At 40.4% G+C, this 12,498-nt stretch overlaps 1 protein-coding gene across 1 annotated transcript; it reads right to left on the bottom strand.

Moving 5' to 3' along the window:
• Nucleotides 1–4,563: 4,563 nt before the first annotated feature.
• Nucleotides 4,564–7,494, bottom strand: LOC308633573 (nonsense-mediated mRNA decay factor SMG5-like; the record flags this gene model as incomplete). The annotated part of the gene is made up of 1 exon (XM_081266430.1): nucleotides 4,564–7,494. One exon carries the CDS (start codon nucleotides 7,492–7,494, stop codon nucleotides 4,564–4,566), a length of 2,931 nt encoding a protein of 976 aa, XP_081122556.1.
• Between the last annotated feature and the right edge of the window lie 5,004 nt (nucleotides 7,495–12,498).

Here is a 12,498-nt window from a genome sequence, read left to right as displayed (position 1 = left end):
TATACTGAGCACATCTAATCCTGAATATTTCACAACATACTAAGGCATTTGGACTTCACCTGCAATGAGCATATTTTAATGAAGAGACAGATGTGATGAGGCACATAAGAGCACAATAACACAGGTGGCCAGGTGGAGGTGGAACAGGACTATAGACCCAGGTGGCAGGATCAGTTAGGCAGAGACAGGAATTTGTCAATTTCTGTTGACAAGGACGTAGACTATAGTAGGGATGATGGGTTGAAACACGAGACCCAGAAACACTTAAGGTAAGCATATTTTTTTGAAAACCCTCTATGGCGTTCTCACTATCACCCCTCCAACCCATGACATCTTGTTCATACTTCAGTGACTATGATGTATTTGATAATATATCAATTTCTATTTAGGAACTCTGATCTCTTTGAGGACAGAAAATGTCTTACCTTTCGTGGATCCACAGCAGCAAACACAGTATCTGGAACTTATTATAAACTCTATGCATTGTTATGAATGTTTACTGATCACTCAAAAAATGTTGAGAAATTGTAGATGTGTAGTGCTTGGTTTTATGGATCAATTTGATTAGGTTAAGTACCCGATTATTGAATTGAACATTGATCTAGTGTTGCTGTGAAGGTATTTTGTAGATATAGTATTTACAGTGAGCCAACTTTAAGTAAAGACTATCTCAGTAATGAAGTAGGCCTCATTCAATCAGTGAAAGATCATAAAGGCCTTATGAGCAAAATTGGTGTCCCTGATGAAAGAGATTCTGCCTGGGTCTGCAGCATCATCTCCCACCTAAGGCTTTCATCCCGCCCCCTGCCTGCAGATTCAGATTTGTCAACCATAAGCCTATTCCTTGAAAAGAATATATACATGTATATGGCTTCTTTTCTTTTCTTTTGGTGCGTGTGTTTATCATTTGTTTTCATTGAAGGAGAGTTATTAGATAGAAATGGAACCACTGTTTTAAACTTACCTAAATGCCACTTCTCAACTTAAAGACCACAAGAAAAATATCTAGTTTAAAAATAATGACTTCACCTCTAGATGTGTTGAATTTCAGATATATGGAAAACTCCAGCAGAGATATAAAAAGGCAGGTGAAATATGAGTCTTAAATTTACAGGAAAATTATTATAGTCAAACTATATTATTCAACCTCAATAAATATAGCTTGTGGCTGCCTAAAAAGCACATATAGCACACATTTATAGGGAGACTAAATTTTACACCCTGTACCTCATATGTATGAAAGAGATATCCAGCTGTAGTTATTGTCTGGTCATAACTTACCTTCAAACAATTTCAGCCAATGTGGACAATTTTAGTAAAGATAACTCAGTGTCTTCCCATTGGAAGCAGTTTCTTCTTGGGTGAATATCCTCTCAATACAAAGCTAAAACTTGTACTCTGGGGTGTTGCTCCCCTACCCCACTTTCTCTTCCCTGCAACATCTGGATAAAGGTGAAAATTTGTTAATCACCATGACACTATGCTGGGGTAAGAGGGAGGTTATCCAGGTGGCCCACCATCCTCTAGATTCTTGCTGACCTTCACTGAGACTCCCTTTTCCTGCCTACTTACTACATTTCTTACATTTCTGGGTGTTTATAATCAAACCAGATCTACTTGGGATAGATTGTCAGTCAGATATATCTGTAATAAAGTATCAGGTAAATCACTTATTAGTTGCAGGTTTTGCACTGGTTTTGCCTTCTTCCATAGTTTCTAGGGTGAAAAGAAAGTTAGAAGCCAGTTGGCTCATAGAAGTTTCCCTTCCCACTAAAGCCATCTAAGCAGTAGCTTCAACTGGTGACAAACTCTCGTGTATTGATCATATAGTGCTACTTCTTCAGAAAGTCCCATGACAGGGCACAAGCTTCTTAGAATTATTTTCCTCAGCAGAGTCTCCATCCCTATACTAAAATGTAGGCATTATACTGTTTAAAAATTCTTTCTGTCAAGTATATCATTCCTCAATAATGAAGAGGAGAGAAAGCTAAGAGGAGACATAGATTGAGATAAACATGTCCATAATTCCACAGGAGGCCTAGGCCAAAATGCAGTATTATTAGATGAAAAATACTTTTAGAATAAGAAGAAACAATAAGTAATCTAAGATATTCATTAAAGGACTTTGTCTGGCTCATTCCACCCTCAGGGATTGACTTCAATGTGCTCATCTTCTAAGTAAGCAAAACGATAATATACTCACTTTCTCTTTGCCTCATGGCTTTTCCATGGGTTTAGCCAGATTCTTTTTATGGCAACCAGTAATAAGCAAGCCATACAATAGACACCTAGAGCATAAACATCAGTCAATGCTCTTCACTGTTTTTCAGAGTTCAGAATGGGGGTGTCGGCTGATGGCCAGCTAAATACCTATAATTTAAAAATACCTAAGAGAAAGCAAGGAATATTACAGGAAACAACAGGGGCCATGTTCCCTGCATGTAAAAATTATTTTTTTTAATTAGCCAAACTCTGGATGGTTTAGTTGCTGCCACACATTGCTGATCTCTGAGGGCATGTTCTGCTTCAGTGTTGCAGCCACCAGGGGCTTTTGAAATGACCAGTTCTAGCAGCAAGGGACAGAATGTGCTTGAAGGAACTCAAACCCACTATGAGACACAACTACAATATCTATAATATTGACAGAAAGCCTTGTCCTAGTTTGTCGAGGCTTCACCCTGATCTTATTATTTAGATGAAGTTTCCAAATGCAATACAGAACCTGTCAACCAAGTTTTTTGAAAGGGGGACTCTTCCATTGTGATAAATTATTATTTTTTTCTGTATAAAACACTAATAATCTCCCACTCAATAAATCAATGCTGATCATCTATTTCAAGGAATTAATTCAGATACAAAAAATTTTATTACATAATTATTAATAATCTAATACTAAAATATTTAAAAGAAAAATGAATACTTAAGTAAACAATGATAGGAAGCAGCAATTAAAGGAGGCAAGGAAGATCATGCAACAATATTAGAAGTTTTTGTAACTTAAATAAAAGTAGGCTCAGAAGATGTTTATTGAATATAATTACAAATAGAAAAAAAACATGTATGCAGCAGAAACATGACAGGGTATAAATAAAACAACAAAAGCTGTAATGTCAGGAGAGAAACCACATTTGGGCTTTTAAATTTTTAGTTTGTCATAATTTTCTAAAATATATAATAAAATGCTGGAAGGAGGAGAGAAAAATTGAGACAGGGAAGTGACAGGAAGTTTAACTGAAACACAGAGGCTCAGTTTAGAACAACTGAGAAAAACCATGAGAACCCAGGAGTGCACAATGAGCTAAGCATGGGATTTCTCGGCACGTGAGGGCAGCAGCTGGATTGAGGCTGTAAGTGAGAAGCCAGCAATGCTGCAAGGGCCTCAAAAACCTGGCATCCTGACCGTGTATTAAGTTTGGCCTTAAAATGTGATGATTATCAGTGAAGAACACTGGAGATTATCAGAGGGGAAGATGTTGATTTTAATCCTTTCAACACATTTCTGTGAGAATCAAGTTGTGGGTTGTTTGTTTGTTTGTTTTAAATAGAAAGAGAGAGAGAATTTTTTTAATATTTATTTTTCAGTTTTCGGTGGACACAACATCTTTTATTTTATGTGGTGCTGAGGACAGAACCCAGCGCCCTGCACATGCCAGGCGAGCGCATTACCGCTTGAGCAACATCTCCAGCCCAAGTTGGGGGTTTTAATTTCATGTATTATTGACAGGATATACATCCACATTTCGCTAATTGTAGGAAGTTTTTCCTTGTAATATGTACCAAGTAGGAAGTTGAAGAGATGTATCAAAAGATATCTGAGAGCCAGGAAGGAAAAAAAAAAAAGAGAGAGAGAGAGACAAATTTCATGATAACCAAAGTTGAAAATTTTGAGCGGATACAGGAATAAATGCCAATGTAATGCCATTAAATATCTATTCCCAGGTTAACAAAAGTAGAACTGAATCTGCCAGTCCTTGAAGGTCTTCCTATTATGTTCAGAGGAACATAAAAGCAAAAATCATTACTATAGCAATATGGACAACTGACCCAGTTCTACCCAAAAGTGAAAAATCTAAACCAAGCATAGAATAAGGAAGCCATGAGCAGAAATTGCAATAAAATTTCACCACAGTCATGAATTTTAGTTTTATATTTATTGAGTTTTCAGAGATGACAGATGCCTACCTACAATCGAAGGCACAGTTCCATCATAAAAACAACATTAAAAGTTCCAAGTCACAATACAAAGCTAAGCAAATTAGAACGTTCACAGAGCTAAGTGTGCTCTTGGGAGCAAGTCCTGAAGCTGCTGCTTTATCCTAAGAACACTAAGCGCTGAGGCAATCTTGATATTTTCAGAAAGAGAACATGGTATCAAGCCCAGATGACAAAAAACAGAAATAAGAAGGCCTCTGGAAGCTGGTAAACTAAACCTCTAACTAGGGGTAGACACAGATATCCACTCACACAATATCTACCTTAACATTAGGTGCTTACAGGAGAGAAACACATGGAATTATGATCCATAAATGCTGAAGGAGGAGGAAGGAGAGAGAGATGGCCATGTCAGCTGATAGCCTTCCACTCTCTGTAGAAGTGCAGGATGTTCTTGATTTCCACACCTGCTTCGGTTGCTGTCCCCAGCACCAGCTGCAGGGGGTACGAGAAATTCCTCGGGTTGTCCAAACAGATGCCAGTGATGATAGTCACCATGCTGCTGGGATCAGGTGTCCCTGGCCTGGATGAATCCAGCAGACTTTTGCAGAAGTCGAGAATATTAAAGAGGTCCCAGGCATCAGAATCTGGCCTGATCATCCTGGGCCTCAACAACCTCTCAGACACAAAGGACTGGCACAGAATGTTCTGGTTCCCTCTCTTCAGTTCACCTTCTAGGAAGGTGATAGCTGCCAAGACCTTTCGATCTTCCCTTCTCAGGACATACAGTGTGTCAACCACAATTTTTGGTATGATGAGGAAAAACTGACCACTTGTGGCAAGCTGCTGGATAACTGGAAGATGCTCACACAGGGCCCTGGGATCAGGAAATAGGTAAGAGGTCAAAGCTGACCGAGTCTGGGGGCCCCTGAGGGTCTTCTCCAGAAGCAACACTTCACGCTGAAGCCAGAGTTGGACTATGTCTTTGGAAAACCTGATCCCGGAAATTCTCTCAGGAAGCTGCCGAGATGGATTTTCTGGTCCTCCAGGTGTACTGCTCACAAACACACCCAACTTAGAGTCGAACCTCAGGAACTGTTCTGGGAGTCTGGTTGCAAAGTGGCCAAAACTTCTCAGGAAACAGATGCGCAGGGCAGCTTCATCCTGGTTACTGAGTGGAGGTGGGTCCTTCTCGAATCCCACTGTCTCCAGGGAAGCCTGCATTGGACAGAGCTGAAACAGGGCAATGTCCTCAGGGAGATGCAGGAATCTGGAGGTGTGTGGGCCTGTACAGCTCTGCAGCAAATCATGGAGATGGTGGGACAGGCCCAGGTCTGGTTGCTGAAGGTCACCCACCGAGGGCAGCAGGTTCAGCAGCACACACAGGTGGTCCCACAGGCTAAGAGAACTCCGCCAATGTGAGGCAAGGAGGGCATGGTTGGTGCAGAGCCAGCCCAGGATCACCTTGATGGTGGGAAGCAGTCCCTCTGCAGAGAGAACCTTAAATTTCTTTTGAATGGTCTGGAGACTTGTGTAAGACTGGTCAAGGGAGGCACTCTGCCCCACATCTGAACCAGTGTGCCTCTCAGTCTCAGGAAAGCTGCTCATATCCTCCTCAAAGCCAGAGCTACTTCCAGAGGCAGGGCTTAGCTCAGACTGAAGCTTCAGGGCACTGCGACTAAAGGCAGGGGCCAGGCGCAAGCCATGTCCTCCTGGCAGCTTTTGGCTCAATGGAGCTGGCAGCTTAGCAGGCAGAGTTGTTTTCAAGAGACAGAGGAGACTACTGGGAGTTTCATTCCTGGGACTGGCAGTCTTGTATCTGGATATGGTCTCGCTTTCCTGCACTGCTTCTGAGTACAGGCATCCATTCCCTCCTTCATCAGCTATATCCGAATGAGAAGTTTCACTGTCTGTTTCAGAGTGGACCTGTGAACTCAAGGAGGTGCTTTCCTCATCTTCTGTCTCATCAGAGTCACAGCAGGAATGAAAACCAGCCTCGGAGCTGTAACCCTCACTACAAACACATGACCACCGATGGCTTTTCTGGGATCTTCTGTGGTGGGGCCCCAGGGTTGGAAAGTCTTGTTGACCCTTCCCAGGCTCTTTTTCCTGGTTTCCAGCCCTGGGGGCAGCCAGGTCTGGAGTCAGCTTCCCTTTCTGGAGTTCAGCTTGGATCCGTGCATTGACATGTTGAATCAGATGAGAGAAGAGGGTCAGGGTGAAGACGACAGCTGGCTTATGCTGCTTTGAGCCTGTTTTCCTCAGGCCACGCACATTCATGAGGCAAAGTACCACCATTTGGAAGATGAGGAGGTCCGGGAGAAACAGATAGCCTTTGGGGGGCTTCGCCTGTGTGGAAACCTGGCACGGGTTAGGTGGACTCGGCCGATAAGACAGACAGAGACGAAAGTCTTCCAGAACCAACTGGCACAGGGCTATCAACCTGGCCACTCTGAATTTCTTCTGCGGCTGCAGGAGGCTCTGAAGATAGAGGAAGCTAACCAGCAGCCTCTTGTTATCCCAACACTGCCTCTGGCTTCGAGATAGTCTCTTTCCCTGGTACCTCTTCAGACTGCTGTACCTCTTCCCTGCACGGTCATAGAGCTGTTTGAGGTTCCAAGCTGCCCCTTTAAAAGGCACTTGTGAGTGGAGACAGCACTGATAGAAGTATGTGGCTTCCACATTATAGTACTTGCTCCCCATGAGAGCTCCCAGCTGGTTGAAGGGCATTCCCATACGCGGGGCCAGGGACAGGGCTCTGTAATAGCATCTCTCCGCCAAGCCCTTAGTGGCCAGGTCTAGGAACTCATTCTGATATCGGAACAAGTCTCCCAGATAGAGCAGGCAGCGATGGCAGGCCATTCGAGCCCAGGTGACCTCCTCCTCTGACGTGGGCCCTACCTTCTTATAGCCAATCAAGTGGATTGCGCTGTGAGGCCAATCTATACAGCTCTGTAACCTCAGTTCATAGTGACCCTGGAGGAACAGGAAGAGATGTTCATAGAATTTAAGGCCACCTTTCAGGTGAGCTTGCAAGGGGCCTTCCCAGTGTTTAAAAGTGTGCGTGTGTTTTCTGTTTTTCTTCATTAGCAGCATGACAACATCAGAGTACATTTTCCTCCATAACAGCTCTTCTGCCTTTCTGCCATAAGCCACTGGGTATAAGAACATGAGTTTAATGCAAGCTTGCTGAACTATATCTCTGAGGGCCAGGATATGCGGTTTGAATACCTCTTTGTGGGCATTTCCCTTTTGAAGGAAAAGGTCAAGTTGCTGAGCTGCCAAGCACACCTCCTGGTAGAGGAGTTTGTCCTTCGGGGCTTCTGCCTGGCTTCTCTCCATGGGGCTGGACTCTTCCAATGATGCTGATGTATGCCTCTGAGAAAAGACAAAAACTCCCTATTAGTGCTCACCCACAAAGACCAAAAATAATAACAAAGAAGACAACAGAGTGCATATACATATGCCTAACTTTTAGATGCAGCAGGAAAACCCTGATCATCCTTCAGAGCTCTATTTAAGCATAATTTCTTCTAGGAAGCCAATTTTAATTCCCCAAGTTAGAATAAATGCCTCCCTTCACACTTCATTTGACCTCCTTTGGTATTCTGGAGACAACACCCTGGAAATTTCTCTTCATTTTGTTTCTCTTATGATAGTGTATTTATTATAATTATCCATTATTCTTTCTCCCAGACCAGAAGGCAAAGTTTTTTCCTGGCATGATCTGAGCCAGGTCACAATTGTGTCAAAGTTTCTAAAAATGCATGGTTCAAGTGGATGCCCAGTAAATAACAGGAATTTGATAAAAGGTATTCCATATGTCCAGTTCCTTAGATATAGTTTTCAATTCCATGGTCCAAAAGACCTCCATTGTGCTATTTAAGATACTTATCTAAAAGTGAAATAAAATTTTATGCCATTTCTACTGACTGATACAAAAATGAAAAATAAACTCTCAAAACAAAATTTAAATGTAATCAAGGGTATGAGTTCCTTAAAAAATTTAATCTAGAATATAGTTAATATATAAAAATAATGTTTTAGTGCAAAAAAATACATAAAATCCCAGATGGGCATGGAGCTGCATCCCTATAATCCCAGCAGTTTGGGAGCCTGGGGCAGGAGCATTGCAAGTTCAAGAACAGCCTCAGCAGCTTAGCAAGGCCCTAAGCAACTTAGTAAGATTCTAAAATAATTTTTAAAAAAGGGGGTCGGTCCTGGGGATGTGACTAAGTGGTTAAGCATCCCTGGATTCAATACTCAGTACCAAATTTGGTATTGGGTAATTTATTTATATTTATAAAATCCCTTCCTCCTAAGTGGAATTTGCTTTAACTTTCAGGATGGATGGAGAAGAGAAGTACACACTTTATAATGTAAGTAGAATCCATACAAAAGAAAACACAACGAGTAAGCACATATTAAAAGGAAAGCAAATTAATGGGATTATGGGTAATTCAGTGGTAGAACATATGATTAGCAAGCAGTAGACCCTGAGTTTAATACCCAGCTCAAAAAAAAAAAAAAATAGACACAAAAACAAGTCAAACCAACCTTGAAGTAACAATTTAATCATCAAAGTATTAAAATATTTTTAAATTAGAATAGCCAATGCTCAAAGCCTTTGTAAAACTTTCATAAACTTGCACAGTTGGCAGCATTAAAAGTTTAACATTTTTTCTTTCATTTAAAAAGACATTTATGTTCTCTGACCCAGCAACCCTATTCACAGGAATGATTTCTAAGGAAATACACTTAATAAAAGCCAAACCTACATGAATAAGAGGTCCATTCCAAATGTATTTCTAATAAAAGAAAGGAAGAACAAAAAAACGTAAGGAAATGGAAATTAACCTATCTTATGATGAATTAATTGATCTTATTCCTGTATATATAATAAAAAATCATTAAATCCATAAGTGTAATAATTACATAAACTTATAGAAATAACAATTACTTGAAAAAGAATAAAAACAATATATCCACTGAAAAATCTTATATTCAAAAAATAACAATAACATAAAAAAATTAAAATACATATACGATGGTGTGAGGGGGAAGGGAAAAAAGAGAGAAAAGTGTCACAGTAGTTTGGGTAGAGAGAGGTGATAGGAGGGAGGGGAGGAGAGGGGAGGGGGGGATAGGGAGGGCAGCAGAATACAACTGACACTAGTATTGCTGTATGTATACACATGGCTGTATAACAAATGTGATCCTGCAATCTGTACACGTGGAAAAATGAGAATTCATACCCTATTTGAATCAAATGTATGATATGTCAAGATCATTGTATTGTCTTGAGCAACTAATAAAAAAAATTAAAAGACATTGCTGAGATAACAGCTGCTTTTTTTCTGGAAGGTCCTTTATAGTGCAGTCTTTCTAATACAACTTCTTGGCTATTATAATTTATAAGTCTTTATCACTGACATGAAAGGAAAAATTGTAACTAGACATATATTATAAAGTTTTGATTCAGGAACTAGAATACATAACCTTGAATGTCAAATAAACAAGACTCTTGAATACATGCAGTACCTATATAGTATTAATAGAGCTAGGGCAGCAGACAGTACCTGTGATCTGTGACTAGATATGCAAACTTGAGAAGAGAGAGAGATGTGGAAGAGTAAGAGGAAAGAATTGGGGACCGAGAACAAGGAAAGCAACCAGAACACAGAAATTGAACCAATAGTGGCAAAGCCTTTGAAAGCTCCAAAAACACACAGAGGACTTCCCTGAATGGTAAATAAATGGTTTTTCTGGAGTTTGTCAGTTCTGAGGAAGAGGAAAAGCTACCAAATAGATATCTACAGAAGATAGACCTAGGATAGATTAAAACCACACACAAGCACACAATTTTTCTAAAAGACAATTTAGTTTCCTTTCAAGCCTAAGAGTCTGATGCTTGACGTTACAAGATAGAGAAAAAACATTGAGCTGGACAGGGTGGTGCATGCTTGTAATCCCATCAGCTCTGGAGGCTGCGACAGGAGGATCATGAGTTCAAAGCCAGCCTTGGCAAAGGCAAGGCACTAAGCAACTCAGTGAGACCCTGTCTCTAAATAAAATACAAAATAGGGCTGGGGGTGTGGTTGAGTACCCCCCTGGTACCCCTCAAAAAAATTTAAACCTCCAAATCTATTACAATATTTGAGGAGAGATGGATTCCATCTGAAAGCCAGAGAGGAATAAGAAGTGACTGAATCATTTCTGAGCCTCTTCTCCCTTCCCTGCTCCTCTAACTACACTATTGACTCTAGGTGACTATGTTCTTCTGCAGCCCTTTCTAGGCAGCTGTGTAAAACCTGTTTGCCAAGATCAAAGGCATGGATGCACCCAGGTTCAAACTGGGTCGGTAAGAAGCATGGGGCTTCCCTCCCTCACCCCATCCCCATCGCCATCTCTAATCCAGGGATTGGATATTACAACAATTTTGTAATCTCATAAACCTGAACTGGGATGAAACATGAATATAAATACACTCAGGTTACAGCAAATGTATGGACACAAATATGCTATAAAGAAAACCAGTTCTAAGATGCCTTCAAGACATTAAGTCTGTGAGAACCGCAAAGAAGCCTTAGATAAAATAATTCACTCATAAATGACAAAATGAAGAAAAGTTTTCTAAATATAATCTTACTTCTCATTTAATTTGGGAATCATCCTCCATTGAACATGTCCAGAGGAAGTAGAAAATTGCTTAGCTTGAATTTAATTGCTTAGTTTAAAAAGAAAAATCAAAAGATATTTATGAATATTTATTATTTCTCTACTAACTTCTCAAACAACAAAAAGCCATGAATTTGGGTCTCTGCACCCGATGATCTCCTAGTCTATGTGGCATATGAAATATCTAGTGTTCTACACGTTGAGGCATAAATTTATGAAGTTAAAATATAATTTATTCACAAATATTTCCAAACTGAGCAATTCCTGAGAATGGCTGATTCTCTCTGAACAGACATAAATATGACCTGGCACCCTGCCCCATTTCACTCTAATACTAATAATTAGTTCCACTAACTTCCAGGATCTGTTAGCGGATCTAACATCCAGGACCTCTTTCCTCTTTTGCAGGCATTAGGATAAATTTCCTGGCCACCTTGCTGATACAAGGCAACTCTGAACAGTTGTCCCTCGTGAAGCCACAGAACAATCACAGGCAACTCTCTGAAGCTTGATGTTCCCTGACAAAGCCTCTGAAAGCCCAGAATCTTGATTATAAAAGGAGTAAAATTAAATACCTTTACTGAGATGAATCCAAAGAAGATTCTTTATACCCCACCTTTAAACACCAATAAGCTGTGGCCCCCAGAGTTTGTTGCTGCTCAGCCTCTGGTTCCCCAACTTTGAATCGCACTCTCAAAGCCTCTATTACCTTATCTAGGCACCTGGACTGACTCTGCATAATTGGCATCAGCTGCATTCACTGTGCCCTAGAAGGCTGACTGGGGCTGCCGAGGAAGCCTGGTAATTCAGGACTAGAATATGATTCAGACAATAGAGACATAGGAGGAGATAGAAAGAGCAGAAACTGAGATAAATTAGAAAAGCAAATCACAGAAACGAGAAAATTAAAATCATCTTGCTGTGCAAGAAATATACATATTTTGCATTTCTTTGAGAATTAGAGCTAACTCTTGCCTTGTGACTAAAATGAGAGAAAATAGGAATTCCCTATAATGGCCCCTGTCACTAAGGATGAAACCCTGAAGGATGAGAATTTCCCATAAATTCAAATGGGTCCTCCATTCTCCCAGTGCAAGATCTTCCCTAAGTGTTCTTACCCTTGAAAGGACTAGCTAGTTGCAGTACCCACAGTACTTTCAGTCTCAAATATATTTTGCAGCTGCTTCTCAGTGCATTGATTACTATTTCTGAACCATAACAAAAAAACAGTGTATTCAAGGTTAGCCCTTTATAGCTTAAGTCTAGAGAAGAGATTGTAAGAGTATATATAAAGATCCCATTATACAAAGAACTGGATTTCAATGGGCTTAGAAATTACCGGAACTTCTTAAAATGAAAATTTGTAATTAAGGGAGTTTGGGATGGGGTCTGAGATTTTTATTTCTGAGTCCATGGAATGCCAGTGATGCTGGTCTGCTGAGCACTCTCTAAAGGGAAAATTTAAAGAACAAAGTAGCTGTTTGCAGGACACCAATATTTACCTCAGAGTCAGTAGACAGTATAGAATGAACTATAACCATGACAACTCCTCCTTTAAATGTTATGTCAGACTTCATTCTTAATTTCCAAGGCCAGCCTTCATAGTATTAGAGCCCTCCCCCAAGTGAACAAAACACAACTAAGATGGAATTAAAATACATAATAAGT

Source organism: Spermophilus citellus, assembly GCF_964194105.1.
Source record: "Spermophilus citellus genome assembly, chromosome: 14".
Taxonomy (NCBI): domain Eukaryota; kingdom Metazoa; phylum Chordata; class Mammalia; order Rodentia; family Sciuridae; genus Spermophilus; species Spermophilus citellus.
Note: the sequence above shows the minus strand (reverse complement) of the source record. Positions and strands in the feature narration are given on the sequence as shown.